This window comes from Dasypus novemcinctus, chromosome 20 (assembly GCF_030445035.2).
Source record: "Dasypus novemcinctus isolate mDasNov1 chromosome 20, mDasNov1.1.hap2, whole genome shotgun sequence".
NCBI classification, from domain to species: domain Eukaryota; kingdom Metazoa; phylum Chordata; class Mammalia; order Cingulata; family Dasypodidae; genus Dasypus; species Dasypus novemcinctus.
The window spans coordinates 53,036,377-53,053,201 of NC_080692.1; the positions used below are offsets into that span (position 1 = coordinate 53,036,377).

Below are 16,825 nucleotides of genomic sequence, written 5' to 3' on the forward strand. Positions count from 1 at the left end.
GAACAGGACCTAGGGTTGTATCTACTTTGGCTTTTTCTGGGGTCCTGCTGAGGTGTGCATAAGCACAACCCCTCTGATGACCTCCCGGCTCTTTTTGGAAGACTCTTAGCCATATCAACTCATTTGTCTTTGCCATTTCCCCCTTTTATTCAAGGTCAAAAAGCAGTTTTTAACACTTGATTGAACATGTAGGCTGAGATATTCTGCTGGTCTGAGTTGACCCTTTTATTTGAGGTCTCTTTCTAGTTGCTTCTCCAGTTAGTGATTGGTAGTAATCCCTCGGTGCCAGGGAGACTCATCCCCAGGAGTCATGCCCCATGTTGGGGGGAAGGTAATGCATTTACATACTGAGTTTGGCTTACAGATACCCAGTTTCTCTTTATTCACATGACTAGTTGTCCTAATTCTGGGTTACTTACAGGAAGAGAAGGGCCATGTTACTAAATATATCCCTGTAGTAGGAAGAGGGTTTCATCATATTACATGCCAAGGTAAGTGTGCATACTTTATAAATATCAAAAAGATGAAAATAAAACCCAACCAATGGCCACTGCCTTTACATCAATGATAAGAATTCTTCCATTGCCAGAATAATAATGTCTATAGTAGGATAATAATGTCTACTTTAGTCCATTGTCAATTTCCCAATCTTGAGGATTTGGGGATGGTGATGCCCACTCTGCTTCTAAACTGAGAGGGGGCTTAGATTCCACGGGGCAAATGGATGGAGCTATCTTGCTTGCAGTTGCAGACACTCTCTGTTTCTTGGGATGGGTGTTGTCCATCATCATCTCCTTGTGTTGTCCTGGCTGAGTCCAGTGAACCAGAGAGTAGGTGTTGCAACTCTGCTGAAATTCAGGGCTCAACTGGCGCATGGATGAACCACAGATTTAAGGTTCTGGGACATATATTTAATAAGTATAATGCTAAGTATGTTTCAAATCAAAGAGGCAGAAGAGCCATGTGTAGGGAACCTATAAATGAGTCTAACTCTGCTACCCTGGGGAGCATAAATTCCAAAGGAAGGCCCATGGACAGGGTGCCAAATTCCTGAGCTGTCTGCCTTGCTTATAGTTTCTGGATATCTCTAGAACATCAGGAACCCTGCTGTTTGAGGCACTGTTTACTGTAATAGTCAATGAGATCCTGCCGAGACTTGTGTAAGTGTAACCTCTGGAATGACCTCCCAACTCATTTTGAAATCTCTTAGCCATAAACACTCATTTGTATTTACCATTCCCCCTCTTGGTCAAGGTCTTTTTCCAGATGCATTACTAGTTGGTGCTTGGTAATTACCTGCTCAGTACCAGGGAGGCTCATCCCCAGAAGTCATGTCCCATGCCAGGGAGGGGAAGGTAGTGTGTTTACATGCCAAGTTTGGCTTAGAGAGAGGCCACATTTGAGCAATAAGGACATTTTCAGGAGGTAACTCATAGGCAACATATAACACTAGGCTAAGTTTCAATTTCACAAGAAAATGTTCATAAGTACAACCATCAATATCAAGGGTCTAGTATAATGGTCTGTCTTCCTTCACTAGGCACTGCCCTTGCACTCAGGGAATTCTTGCTGTCCTCTTAGAGAATGCAGCATATGATAATGTGATTTTAACTACACACACCAGACCAGTTAAAATTCTCCTTTAAGAGTTCTTTCCCTAAAAAATAACTTTTTTGAACTGGAAGATGGCAACTTACCATCGCCTGTCATATCATCTGAGTTCCAAATCTAATGATTGAGGGGAAAAATAAGATTTTTGGAGATTCTTCTCAGAAACACATTTTTATTGGATATCGAGTTCTCCAAAGTCCACAATTTACTGTATTGTGCAAATTACTATCTAATTTCTCTGTTTTTTGAAGATGTAAACTATAGCTTTGAAGGAAATTTTCTTGTTCAGTATACTTTTTTAGAACTTTGAAAGTGAGGGCAGACCAGTGAAATGGAATGACTTCAAGTTTTTCCTGTTGTTGAAATAAAAACTAGATGGGCTCCAATGCATTCGTGGGTGGGTACCATTTTGCTTCTCTCTTAATGTTCTCTCAGCAATAACACTGCACATGACTAAGTTTTATTTTATAAACAATTTGGCTACTGCTAAAAATTCCTGTGGCCATTGGGAGGTGAACACTTATTGACCACCTATTACATACCTCAATGGAATTTCAAAAATTCCTTCATGATCAACCAATTGAGCAAAATTATACCAATTATCAGACATGACAAACTGGAATATGTGTTGAAGTAGGGCATTCTCCTGGTACTTGCAGCCTTACACTGAACATCATCAGGCTGTTACAGCATTCCTGTTATTCAGGACAAATGAATACAATATAATAGATTTAAATTATCAGAATGTTCTGATAAAGTTGGAAAACAAACACAGTCTATGACCATGTCTCTTTTCAGATGTAGAACTGTGCCCAAGATATTGAACAAATTGTTCGAGAACCGAGCATGTCCTCACACATCCTCTAGAGCAGCAACGTCACCTGGTGAGGACAACCAGGTCAGTGGGGGCCACACCAGTGAGGCGGGGACAGTGCCAGCTTTCTAAGTTCTGTTAACAGCGAACGTGGCTCGTACTTGTCCCTGGCCAAGTTTCTCTTTGTCCTTGGACAAGAGTTACATCTCTCCCTCACAGCTGGGACATTTGGGAGACACCTGCTCAGTTCAGGATGAAAAACACTAATTTCGCCTGTAATAAATCAGATTATTTTCCTTCAGATTGGCCATGGATGAGGCTCTGCCATCCTGATCCATTCATTTATTCCCCAAATGCTTATCTTTTCCTAGCAATAAAAACAATACATATTCCTTGCAGCAAATTTGGAAGATGTGGAAAAGATAATAAAATATACCCATAATCTCATGTCTTAATGAAAACTACTGTTAACATTTTGGTGCCTTTCCTTGAATCATATTGAATATAAAATTTTGAATCCTGCTTTTTTTCTCTTAACAATCTGTAGTGAGTATTTTAAACATTACAATGATACCATTAATGTATTTACGCAGAAATTTCCACTTAATTAGGATCTGTTCTTTGAAGATGAGGAATTACTATTAGCATCTATGCTAATTTTTCCTTTCATTAGTTTTTACTGAAAATTTTTAACTGAGTATTTTGCTATGTGCAAGCCATTATGCAAAATGCTGCAGAGGGTACAACTATGAATTAGACAGACTTAGACATCAAGGTGTCTACAATCTAGGAAGGAAAATCAAACAAATGTTTATATACCTGTAATATTTGGTGGAAAGGGATATAGTCCATGAACTTAAATTTTCAATTTGAGCTTTGGAAACTCAAAAATTAGGAGAATGTTTCTCATAATCACAAATTAAAAAGTAGAAGCATGAAAATATTTATAATTGTTTAAAAAATATTTCAGATGGCCAATATACACATTAAAAGGTTTATCAGATATCTGTGTGGTGTGTTCTTACTTTGAAAAACTCTATTGAAAATAGTTCATAACCAATATCCTTATATAGTTTGCCACTTTTTCAACAAAAAATTTAGGATATGTTGAATATGATTGTTTTGTACTTTAGCCATGCAGCCCTATGTGCAAGTGCCTTTTAGATGTGTGAGCCTGGTAGTGAGGCAACATGTCATCGGGGAAATGTAAGTTGGCAATTATAGGTCGGTTAATTGTCTTTAGCCTCAATGTGTCACATCATGTCAACCCTGTTATGGTATGTACAAAAGCATAACACAACAGAGCTTACGCCACAGTTTTTAATCACCATTTTTCAAAATCAAATGAGCCTTTTACATGTGTTTCTTATTTTCATCTAGACCAGGGTCAGCAAACGTTTTCTTTAAAAGGCCATACAGTAAGTATGTTCCGATTAGCTGCCGCGTCGTCTCGGAACAACAGCTCGGCTCTGCTGTTGGAGCATGGAAGCACCAGGGACTGCTGGTGGGGCGCAGCACAGTTTCATTGAGAGACACAGAAATTCGAAGATGATGTCATTTTCATGTGTCATGAGCTATTCTTCTTTTGATGACTTTCAACCATCTAAAAATGTAAAAACCATTCCTAGCTCAATAGTCATACAAATGTGAGAGGTCGTGGGCCAGATTTGGCTGCCCGGTCATCTTTTGCCCGACCCTCATGTAGATGATCTCATTAAAAAGCAACACGTACACATGCGGAGCAAGAACCTTGTTAAACGAATAATAAAGCATTAAATACAATAGTAAAAGATTATGGGGAGTGGATGTAGCTCAGTGATTGACCACCTGTTTCCTACCTTTGAGGTCCCAGGTTCAATCTCTGGAACCTCTTTAAAAAGGAAAAAAAAATACTATAATTTTATAACTTAAGTGCTTTCTTAAAATTTGGATATCTTCCCTGTATCAGTTATATGCTTTTGGCTACAGTAACTAAAAATCTGATTAACTAACAGTTAACAGTGGCTTAACAATAAGGACAGTTACCTTGCTGCTTTTCAAGAACTCAGGAAGTTCCAAGGTTTCAGGACTGCTTCCCCAGCTGTGGAACTCAGCACTTGCCGGCTTCCCTCCACCATCCTGCTCTGCCGCCCTTGGCAGATAGGCAAGGTCTTCCCTCCTGGTCACAAGGTGACTGCAGCAGCTCAGCACTTGCATCTGCATCTCTCCCTCCTGCTGAAAAGCAGGAGGAGGAAAATGAGGGGTAAGGGACGGGTTTCGTTTAATGTGCTTTTTTTTTCTTATTGAGGAGAAAGATCCTTCCCAGAAGCCCACAGCAGATTTCCCCTCTAGACTCACCGAGGAGAACCAGGTCACATGCCCCCGAAACCCAAAACAGGCAAGGAAAACAGGCTCGCCGTGATCACCGGCCACATCCAGCTTCTCTGGAGCTGATAAACGAGGTGACTTAGCTGACCACGTGCTGCCAACATCTGATGAGACAGGGTTTTGTTAGCAGGGCAAGGGTGGCAGGCAGCCTTGCTTCCCACATTCTTTTAATTAATCTATGAAATAATGTGTTTAAGGTGTATAAGACCAAATTAATAGGAAAAATACATTTTATTGAATGATATGTGGAGGCTTTTATAATTGCAAAATAACTTTTCTAACCTCTTTACACACCGAGCCACTGGTCCACACTTGGTTACTGAATATGTGCATTGTACATCTTCAAGTGTTAGGGTTATGTGCCACTTAAAATGTTTTTGAAGAGATTTTACTATAAACTGGAATTAAATCAAAGATCTTAGAATCTCCAGCAAGACACAGAAACTAAGCAATAGGTAAAAATGTGATGGTAGTCATGCAAATATTTGTCATGGGAGGAATGACTGTATTTCCATATTTCTTTGCAAAAAACCAAGTGTTTATGAATCCTGAGAAAAGAAGATACATATAAATAGATTAAGCTGTCTTACTTTAGATAAGTGCAAAACAATTTTTAAAATCTCATACCAAACAATACAGAGGCAGGAGAAATGACCAAATCCTTCGGATTTTAAAAAATCATAGTCATAAGATGTGCTGAATGATCATTAAGACATTTTGTCATGGTTAGGCTGGCAGAGTTTGTTCTTTCTCGGCGCTTACAATTACTTCATCTTACATCTGATGAAATAGAGTGTGTGCCTGAGAATTCAGGTCACCCATGCATGCAGCCCGTGGGCTAATAAACTTACCTTTCCATTCTGGACCTGCTCACTTCCCAGCTTACCTGCCATCTCACAGCTCTCAGTGGTCTGGGTGATACATGTGTGGTCTTTGTACATCCATTAGAAATGCTAATTAGTTAACCAAAATGCTTGAAAACCTGTGGAAAGCTTTAGTATTCTGAGCTTCACGCTTCTGGTCAGAACGAGGTGCGCAGGACGATGCAGTCACATATTCTACTCCGTTCTATTCCACAGTTGCTCTGGCTTCATGGAAACAGTGCCTCAGTGTTTACAGAGAAGACATTTGACAAAACAAATCATAACAAAACCCCTACAACAAAAGCTAAACTACAAAGCAGGATGTAAGGAGCAGAAAGATGTGACTGCTTTAGTCCTTAGGAACAGAGAAAGTCTCCTGAAACTCTCTCTGTGCCCAATTTAAGTAAATTTCCCAAATATTTCATTCATTTGTGGAGGTGGCATGTTCTTTGAGCTGAAATAGTCCCAGATTGATAAGTACTTTGGGAACCAATGACCTAAAAATAAAGGGTGTGGGCAGCTAATGTGATTGCTAAAATGCAAACCTGACATCATCCCTGGCCTCAAACCCCTAAAAATAACCCCTCGTCGTCAGGCGTGAAGTCCCAGCTCTCCACCCTGATCCACACGGCCCTCGGGGAGCCTGCTCTCCAGCTTCCTTTCCCCTACCACGTCCTGCCACCTCAAGGCTCTTTTTGCCCTTTTGGATCAATTCCTTCGCTGGGCAGCCTCCCTCCCCTGCCCCAGGCCGACCCTCATCTTCAGGCGCTGCTCTGACTTCCTCCAGGACGTTTCAGCGAGGCGGGTGCAGGCTCCCCGCTCCTGCTCTCCGAGACGCCAGGGCCAGCTTCAGGAAGTAATGGCTTTCTCCCAGTGTCCAAGCGATTCCTGCAAGATGCCGACTACCCCTTTTTAAGAGTGACACTGGTCGATTTATGTGCGAGGCCAAAATCTTGTGTCATGACAGTCAAGGGGCACTTTAGATTTATGCAGTTCTAAGGGGGGTAGATTTGGCTAAGTGGGGTAGGGCAAAGGATTTAGAAAACCTATATATGAATACGTATTCCTCCCAAAAGTCATTCATATGTGCAGGTTCAAAAATAAAGAAATTAACATGAGAACTCAATTATATCATCTATATGTACTTGTAAACTTTATGAAAATACCAACTCAAAATATCAGACTGCTAAATTCTTGTTAACTAAATGTATCATCTTCATCAAATGGATCCTCATGAAACTATCTCCTGTATGTCAACCCCTGATGCTACTACATAAAGCCAGTGTGACTCATGCCTTTTAGTGACCTTTATTTTATTGACATTTATATAAATTCCTACCCAACGACATCAAAGTGAATAGCTAATAAATGTATAATTCATTTTACTGAGAAAATAGCACAATTTTTTTCATTAAAGTAAGAGGTTTCTCTTCTGCTAATAAGATTAAAATAAAAGGGAATCTGCAGCAAAGTTTTGCTTTCCCTTAGGCTGGAATTTTGGCAGTGTTGTTCTATTTGCAGCTGAACAGCTCATCGAGTCATAACTTTTCTCCCAAGTATTCTCTTTGGGTTAAACTTATTCAGTAGGGGTTGGATTAATCTCAGAGACTGGTTGTGTTTTTACAATTAAAGTGAATGTTTGCTTAACGCATTCTAACTAGAATGAAACGATGTATCAGTTTAAATATAATTTTAGCTACATTGGGAAGTAAATATAAAAATAAAATAGGAGGAACACCAACCGTCCGCCTGTCCTGTGCCTCTTTCTAGTCTCAGCCACTGGGTTGAGTACCAGGGAGGCAGGGGCTCCAGCGCCCCGCACCCCCCGGCCCAGCTGGCGGCCGGAGAGGAGAGAGGACTTTCCTGGGGAAGTTTCAGAAGGCGGGCCTGGAGATAGCAGACGTCGCTGCTGCCCATCAGATTTGGACTAGGATTCTGCCAAACAGCCTAATTGCGTGAGATTTAGGTGGAGAACACGGGGCGGGGGAAGACGGGCGTGGAGACCCTGTCCTGCCATCCCCACAGCCCAGCACCCAGGCGTGGACCCACAGGGAGAGCTCCCACCAGCTCAGGTAGCAGACAGACCGTGCGTCGACTACTGTTCAGGGCTGGAGAGGAGCGGCACCTGACTCCACGGGTCCAGGGCGGCAAGGCAGCCAGCCAACCACGCTCCTCTGCAGTGGCTTCTATCAGAAAACAACGAGCAGAGGCAACCTGCTAGACACACACGCTCTAAACCGCTCCCTCTGGAAATTAGACATCCGCCAGCTTTAGATTAGACGTAAAGTAAACAGCCGGAACCAAGCAAGCAAGCACGTCAAAATGTCCACATCCCACCGCAGAACTGCGGCCCCGATAGTTCTGTAAGATGCCTGTTTGCCCAGACAGGTGTGTCGACTGCAGCTCTCCACGGAAGAGAGAGCGTCTACTGAGAAGTTTCCTTCTGTATCTTTGGAGGGTGGCGACCTGTCAAAGTTAAATATCCAGTACCCAGTTCTCTAAAAGGGAAGTTTACCAGCGTCTGCTAATATCCAGGTTACTGCAGGCCAGGCTGCAGGCACAGTATTAGCAATCGCAGCATCACCTTTTGTATGGAACGAAATAAGTTGCTAGAAATTTGCATTTAAATTGTAGTTAACTTTTGCATATGGTAAAAACCGTTTCCGTCTGAATTTCTGTTTGAAACTACATGTGTAAAATACTTCTGGTACTATATGGCTCGGTAGGTCGGTAACACTGAAATCACATGGAAAGAGAAACAGTAATTAGCTGCAGTATGGTGATAGAATTCCCACGGCAGCAAAACTCCCTTCGCGAGCCTGAGTGGGTGCTTGCGGAATGCGGGGCGGGCTCCGTGCTGCGGAGGCAGGAAGCCTGCGGGGTCTCGAGGAGCAGTGGGTGCCGGGCGCCCCTCCACGAAGCTGGAGGAGGTGGGACCTGGTGAAGGACCCTCTAGAGAACCGCGGGGGGCTGCCGGGCAGGAAGCGACAGCTGGGAAGGCGCCGGGAATGCTGCCCTTTGACCTGCAGCCCTAGGGTTTTGGAACACAGACTTTGCATTTTAGAGAGAGTGAATTTTAAAATGCAGGCAAGAAATCCGATTTCAGTTCTGCCCTTGGCTGGTGTGCAGAGCCCGCCACCGCTGCACGAATTCAAGTCCCTCCCAAGCCCGGAGGCGTTCACGCTGCTGGAGGCGCTTCTGGAAGGCTGCGCGCCCCCTTGGGACTCCCACGGCGCCGCTCCCCCGCCCGAGGCCGGGGACGCGCTGGCTCGGGGCAAGGCCCGGCCGCAGGGGCGCCGCAGGCCTCGCCCGGCCCTGACCTCGAGCCCTCCGCCCCGCACAGACGCCCCGGCCCTCGCCAAGGGCGCGCAGGACTGCGGGCCGCGCGGGCCCAGCGCAGCCGCGCGCTCTTCCCCAGGGCGCCCCGCGGCTCGCAGGTGCGCGGCCACAGGGGCTCCGGCCCCGGGAGCGGCCAATGGGGGGCCGGGGCGGGGCCGGGGCGCGGGGCGGGGCCGGGGCGCGGGGCGGGACCGGGGCGGGGCCTTGCCCTCCCCCGCGGGAGGCGGCGGCACCCCCAGGTTGCGCCGGGGCGAGTGGCCCGAGGGGCGGGGCCTGGCGGGCCGGGCTGGGAGGGCCCCGCGCGCACTGGCCGCGGGGACACCGGTGCGGAGCGGCCCCGCCAGGCCCGTCCAGGTCCCGCCGCGCCCCTCGGTGGTCGGGCCGGCATGCAGGGGACGCCGCCGCGGAGCCGGCCCCAGGCGCCCCCGCCCCAAGCCCCGGGCGGCAGCGCGGACGGCGCGGGCGCGGGGGTCTTCCGGCGCGTGGCCATCCGCCGCAGGACCGGCGCGTCCTACCTGCCCGGGAGCCCCCAGCCCTGGAGCAAGCCCCCCGGGCGCCCGGCGCGCGGCGACGCCACAGGTAGGCCCGGGGTCCCGCGGAGGCCGGCCCGGGCGGGCGCTCGGCGGAGCAGCCCCGGGCGCGGCTCGGGGGCTCGGGGGCTCGGGGGGGCCCCTTTCCTCGGGCTGCGTTTCGAGCGTCTCCGCTAAATTCCTTCCCGCCGGAGCTTGTGGGGTCCCGGGACGGCGGTGGGGGTGGGGGCGCCCCGCGCCCTCTCGACCCACTCACCCCGCGCCCCCTCTCCCCCGCGCCCCTCGCACCCTCGCCCCACTCACGCCGCGCCCCCTCGCCCCACTCACCCCTCGCCCCACTCATCCCGCGCCCCTTCGCCCCACTCACCCCGCGCCCCCTCTCCCCCTCGCCCCGCGCCCCCTCGCCCCACTCACGCCGCGCCCCTTCGCCCCACTCACCCCGCGCCCCCTCGCCCCACTCACCCCGCGCCCCTTCGCCCCACTCACCCCGCGCCCCCTCGCCCCACTCACCCCTCGCCCCCTCGCCCCACTCACCCCGCGCCCCCTCGCCCCACTTACCCCGCGCCCCCTCGCCCCACTCACGCCGCGCCCCCTCGCCCCACTCACCCCGCGCCCCCTTCCCCCTCGCCCCGCGCCCCCTCGCCCCGGGCTCCCCTTGGTGCAGACCCTGGCGCCCCGCCCCGAGCGTGAGAAGCTGCGACTAACTCCCGGGGAAGCTCGTTCCCAGGACCAGCAGATCGAGGTCGACGCGCCGCCTGCACCTGAGCTCAGGTGCCGGGAACGCGGCGCCTCGAGCTCCCAGGCCCCTCGGTGCTGGAGCTGGGTGGGCCCTGCCGGCCGGCGCGCCCCCGCCTGCCTGCGCGCCCTCCCCACCCGCGTGCCCCGTGGGCGGGACAGCTGCCCCCGCGAAACCGCGGCCCGGGCGGCGGAGCCCACGCACCTGCGCGGCTCTTGGTGCGGCTTAAACGTGAGGAATCCCGGGGCGGCCACATTTTCCCTCCCGCCTGGTGCTTGTCCCGGAGCTGTAGACACGGGGCGGACACGCGCGACAGAGGAGGTTCACGAGTGGATGCCCACGTCGAAAACGGGCAGTGACTGAGTTAGGAAGGAGCGGGCCGCGGGCTCGCAGCGCCCTAGATCGCAGGCGCCTCTGCGCGGGGAGGACACTGGTGGAAGAACCTCTGAAATCTTCCAGATTTAGGTGAGATTCATTCTAAAAGAAGTACAGAAGAGCTGTCCTGGTTCGCCAGTGTTCCCTTCCTTATCAAAAGAAAATGCTTTGCCTTGCTTTCAGAGTTACTTATTGATGAATTGTTTCAGGTTATATCATCTGTCCCCAATTTTTAATCGTCAGCGGTTTTCAAATCACTTGAAATCACCTCGGCTCAAACCCTTCCAGGAGGTGAACAGATGAAGTGTGGGGATTGTGCCAGTCTCTACATAATTTCCACAAGGCAGCTGTGATTTAGCAGAAAGATCTCTTTTCTTTTTCCACTTCAAAGAACACCCAGAACTCTTTGCTCTTGAGCTAGAGAACCTCACAGAAACTTTTCTACTGCTGTTACATTGTTTCGGTGTTGCTCACTGTCTCCCTCCAAGTTCCTGCTGCAGTCAACTCCTGAGTCTTACTAGGTACAGTTGGTTCTGTCGCCTTCACAGTAGAAGGACCTAGTGTTTGGACAAGTGTTTGACTGCTGGGTGACCACTGCCTATCCCATGATTTTGGGTAAATGTTTGTTTAGAAAGTCTTCCTTCTTTCAACCAAATCTGCCTCCCTACGAAAGGTTCACCAGTCTATTACTTTCAATTAGGGTCTGCCCCATCAAAAAGTGGAATTACTCAGGAGCACATATGATGGTCAGTGAGCCTGACTTGCAAATGTACTGTCCTTGCCTGGTTTGGGAATCAATCCAGATTTTACTAGTTCCATAGAATGAGTTGCAGAGTACCCACCCCCGCCCTCCCCCCCCTTCTCTGGAAAGGTTTATGTAAGATTGGGATAATCTGTCCCTTTGAAAATTCTGGAAGTGCCTGTGAGGTGACCTACTCTTTTCTCTAAAGCTTTCTTTAATGGTGATACACTTTCTAATTGGGTCAGGTTTAGTCATTCTAGTTTTCTGGAACTATGACCATTTCTTTTAAATTTTCAATTTATTATAAAGTTCTTCTTAATTTTTTTAATAAAATGAACATTTTTTACAAAAATGAATATTTAGTATTAAGAAGAAAACACAACAAATAACAGATCTAATAAGGTTGTTGAATACCACAAACATGATGATTTTACTATTTAACAGACTAACATCTCTTTAGCTTGTATTCTTTAGCTGTGTGCACACTCTTGGGTCACCTCTTCATCTGCTAACCAGTTCTTGGCATTTTCCCTAGAGCAGAGAATGGCAGTGTGGCTTTTGCGTGTGTCTTCACTCCTCAGGTGCTCTGCTCTGGGCACGATACTTATGTCCCTGTTTCAGCCCAGTGAGGGGCGAAGTACCTTGGAAGCTTGTAAGAGCCATGACTTGACCATGTCAGGAAGTGACCACAAATCTCAAAAATGTTTCATTAACCTAAATTTAAAGTCCCCTTAGCAGGATCCCAAAAGAGCCTTGATTACTCCAGGGCCACCCAAAGCACAGTAAAATGAGTTGGAGTGGAAAGAGACAGTGATCTTAACCAAATGTAGTTAAAATATCTTAGTTTTGAAAATATAAAAAGCTTCTCTGACCATGTAAACGTGTATGTTGTTCAAGTTCCTCTCAGGTCTTTGGAAAAGATCCATAAGAAAGGGACCTTGACTCTTAAGCTTTATCAGCCTTATCATTAACTGGTTTTCAGTCTCTTATTTCTAGTTGGCCTCTTTCTGAAATAAGTTCCCTCAGAATAATCATCCTTAAATGCAAGTCAAATAATGATAACTCAATGCTTCAAGTGCTTCAGGAATTTTCTTCTTTTTCTCTAACTTCTATTTTGCAAAATTTCACACCTTAGAGAATTTGCAAGAATAGTACAGCGATCTTCAGAATTTACACACACACGCACACATGCACACACACGCACACATGCACACACACACACGCACGCACGACACTTTTTGTTTTCTCAGTCATTTGAGTAAGTTGTAAATGTTATGGGATTTCTTCATCCTAATTACCCCGGCATGTACTGACTAAGGACAAGGCAATGTTCTTTTTTTTTTTTTTAAAGATTTTTTTTTTACTTATTTAATTCCCCTCCCCTCCCCCCATTGTCTGTTTTCTGTGTCTTTTTGCTGCGTCTTGTTTCTTTGTCCGCTTCTGTTGTCATCAGCGGCACAGGAAGTGTGGGCAGCGCCATTCCTCAAAAGGCTGCTCCCTCCTTCGCGCTGGGCAGCTCTCCTTATGGGTGCACTCCTTGCGCGTGGGGCTCCCCTAGGGGGACACCCCTGCGTGGCAGGGCACTCCTTGTGCGCATCAGCACTGCACATGGGCCAGCTGCACACGGGTCAAGGAGGCCCGGGGCTTGAACCGCGGACTTCCCATGTGGTAGACGGACGCCCTAACCACTGGGCCAAAGTCCGTTTCCCAAGGCAATGTTCTTATTCCCCATAATGCGACTGTCACTCAAGAAGAGTAAAACACTGTTTTCTATTTTACGGTTATTCAAACTGTAATCCGTGTTCATGTTTTTCCAGTTGTTCCCATAATGTGCTTTATAGCTGTTCTCGGGATGCAGCTGAGAACCACACTTTGCTTTTAGTTATGGTGTCTCTCTAGCCTTCTTTCATCCAGAAAAGTTTCCTGGCCTGCTGTTTTGTTCTTCTTGACATTGACTTTTTAAAAAATGTTTTATTTTGAAATAATTTCGTACTTAGAGGAGAGTTGCAAAAATAAAACAAAATCTATACAGAGAACTCCAGCATACCCCTGCTCAGATTTTCAGACCCACCAGCTTTTAACATTTTGCCACATTTACTCTTTCTCTCACTCTCTTTCTCCCCTCCCCCCTCTCTTTCCCTTCCTTTCTTAAGAAGAATCCGGGCTTGTTGCTTTGCATAATTCTTTCAGTTACTACAATGGACATTGTAAAGAGTGATTATCCAGTACTTTTTCTTTACTTATTGGTATTCTTCTGTATGTAAGTTTCCCTTGTCTTTGCTTCTACATTTTTTTCCTTGACTTGTTATGGATTCAAGGATTTGTTTTTTAAAATTGAGAATTTATTATCCATTCTTCTAATTACTCTTTCTGATGCTCAGATTGCCCCCATATTTGACTAGGGGGAGTGTTAGTCAGGGTTCTCCAGGGAAACAATCAACAGGAGATAGCTGCCAATAGTATGAGCTCTTACAAGTCCCTCACGTGATGCACAAGTCCAGGTTCTGCAGGCAGGCTGCAAACCAGGGCTCCGGTGACGGTCCTGGATGAGTTTCCCAGAGACACGGACTATCCAAAGACAGCTGGGAAATCCTCTCTGAATGCCGGAGTCACTTCCCGTTTCAGACATTCAACTGGTTAGATAAAACCGGCCAGCACCCTGGTCGATGCGGCTGTAATCAACCATCAATGCCGTAAACTCACTGGTGACTAAAGTCTAAATGTCCTATTACAGTTAGCTCAGTGCTTGCTTGACCAAAAGCTGGACACGGTTGCCTGGCGGAGCTGACACAGAAGCCGAGCCATCACAGGGAGCATCTTCAGGTTCGCTGCGGTCAGTTTCTGAGCCCTTCCTTCTTTCTGGCACAAGCTGTCCTGGACTCACCTTAGTCTCTGCCCGGTAAATGGAACAGCCCTTTCTTCAGAGAACTCTAATTCCTTCTGGTGGATGGTGGTACTTAGAAACCAAGATCTGGGTTCCGTGGCTCCTGATTACCTTAGGGGCCATTGGATCTAGGCCCTGTCATGGGAAAGAGCCAGGGATTCTATTCTGCTTAAAAATCACGGATTCCCACTAATATCCCATTCAATCCAATAATTTTGTCTTCATAAAATCGGGTTTATTGAGGTCTATTCACACACCGTACAATCTGTCCAAAGTGTACAGCCAATGGCTTTCAGTATAACCACAGCATTGTGCATTCATCATGACAGTTCAGAGCATTTTCATTACTCCAAAAAAGAAAACCCCATATCCCTTATCTCCCCATTGCTGACACTGAATATTGGTGTGATGAAGTTCTTTTTAACATCCTGTATTTATAATTTGTATTTGAATTATTCTTTCCTTTTAACTCCTAAAATTGTTTGTGTCAGCCTTCTCTCATTTTTTGTGATCTAATTCAACAGAAGATAATCAATTTTATGAGCATTTCCAAAGAACTAACTTTTGACTAGTGTTGTTTCTGTTCCATTTCTCTCTTTTTACCTGCATTGCCTTCCTTTCACTTTCTTTAGAATTAGTCCTTCATCTTTTCCTTACTTCCGAGATTTAATGCTTAGTTCAATAATCTCATCTTTTTCCTTTTCTAAAACTAGCATTTCAGACCATATGATCTGCTTGAAGTTCTGCATTTGCTGCATCCTTCAAATTGATTTGTAATATTTTATCACTTATAAGTATTTTAATATTTTCATAGTAACCATGAATTATTCAGAAGTGTGATTTAAATTTCCAAATGTAATAAGGTTTCAAAAAAAAACATTTTGTTGTTGTCTTATACCTTAATATTGATGTAAAAAAAAGTTTCTGTGAATTACTACTATCTTGAAATTTGCTGAGATTTATTTTGTATCTTAGTGATTGATAAATTTTAAAATAATTGGTTCATATGTGCTTAAGAAGTTTGTGTATTCACTTAAGTATTGGGTGTGGGATTTTATGAGTGTTCTTTAAATCAGTTGTTAATTGTGAGTTAGTATCTTCTTATCTTTACTACTTTTTCTCTGTTTAATCTATTAACTGAGAGTAGTGTTAGTCTTACTATATAGACAGATTTGTCAATTTTCCTCTATAATTCTATCAACTTTTGCTTTATATTTTGAGGCTATTTCATGAGGTGCATTTAAATTTAGGATTCTTTTAAGTTCTTGATGATTGAACCTTTTATTTTCTAGTGGTCCTTGTTATTCTGAAATATTTTTGTCTTACAGTGCAATTTGTCTAACATTATTTTAACTATCCCAGCTCTTTTTCAGGTTAGCATTTGTCTTGCATATCTTTTTTGCAAGTGTTTATTTTCAGCCTCTCTGTGCCCTTATAATTTAGATCTGCTTTATTGTAAACAATGTAAAGTGGGATTTTTGTTGTTAAATCTGATAATATAATTTAACAGATAAGCTTGTTAATATTATGATTACTGATATTCTTGGATTTATTTCTGTCATCTCATTTGGTGCTTTTGTCTGGCTTTTCCTGTGCCTCTTGCTGTTTTCCTCTCCATGGTCTGAGTGTCTTGGAGAGCGGGAGGTCTCCTGTAGATGGTTGTCTCTGACTCTCATTCAAGGGGCCTTAGTTTGGAGGGAATCCCTGAAGGGCGTGTACTGAAGGTGCTTTTGTGTAGGAAGAATGTGTTTGTTTTTGCCACGCCCGGTGGTTGTGTCCAGCCCAGGACAACCCTAATGATACTTCCCAGGCCTTTCTCTGACCTGAAGGTGGTGTGAACTTGACCCAGCCAGGCTCGGGTGAGTTCTGTGTTCATTTTCCCCTTGGCTGTGGCAGACGTCTGTGGGCTTTCTCCGCAGTTTGCTTTTACAAAAGGCAGCTCTTCCCCAGGTCACCCTTTTAGGGAGAAGACGCTTCCCTGGGTGGTGCATTAGCACTGAGGGGGGGGTGGGGGGTGGCTCAAGTCAGTCCCGCAGGTGCAGGAGCCCAAGGCACGACTCCCACGAGCCCGAGCCGCCCAGAAGGCGTGCGCTCACCCGAGCTACACACCGCCTTGCCGCTTGGCTCTCGTTGACACATCTTTCCTTTTTTTTTTCCTTTGGGGACCAACCTTATTATTATTAATAGTTATTACTGTTATTAGTTCACCAATAAAACTAAAGTGCCTTTGTTGTAGTTTGTTCACCTGCGCACTTTGCAGGGAGGTGTGTTTCACGACACACACTTTGCAAGATTTCCGTAAGTGGAGGTCCTTTGCCCAGTTGTTGCCAGGGCTGGAACACTCTCTTTCACCACGTCTGGGAGGACTCATATCACCTTCGAAAGGAAAGAGGCGGAGGGGGATTGCCTCAGAGTGGTGAGAATAATTGCGTTTACTGAATGCTGACTCTGAACCAGGACCTTTGTGTCTTCTTCCCCATTCTTATTCCTATAACCCCTGCATGGCAGGTGCTTTCTTGACCTTTTCAGAGGTAAACCAAGTTTCAGAAAGTCTACCTGCAGGG

At 46.2% G+C, this 16,825-nt stretch overlaps 1 protein-coding gene and 1 long non-coding RNA gene across 4 annotated transcripts in view; one reads left to right on the forward strand and one right to left on the reverse strand.

Moving 5' to 3' along the window:
* Window positions 1–3,731: 3,731 nt before the first annotated feature.
* On the reverse strand, window positions 3,732–8,220 carry LOC111761798 (uncharacterized). Its single transcript, XR_002795059.2, has 3 exons — window positions 4,763–8,220; window positions 4,451–4,639; window positions 3,732–4,028 (listed from the first exon to the last, which is right to left on the reverse strand). It is a non-coding gene; the product is annotated as an uncharacterized lncRNA (long non-coding RNA).
* Window positions 8,221–9,327: 1,107 nt separating this feature from the next.
* Window positions 9,328–16,825, forward strand: part of FGD4 (FYVE, RhoGEF and PH domain containing 4) — a 216,161-nt gene continuing 208,663 nt past the window's right edge. For all 3 annotated transcript variants that reach the window (XR_009182133.2, XR_009182134.2, XM_058283027.2), the window contains exon 1: window positions 9,328–9,573. Coding sequence is in view for 1 of the 3 variants with exons in the window: in XM_058283027.2 (XP_058139010.1) it covers window positions 9,381–9,573 (193 nt within the window). In the remaining 2 variants the exon portion in view is untranslated. The remainder of the gene's footprint in view (window positions 9,574–16,825) is intronic.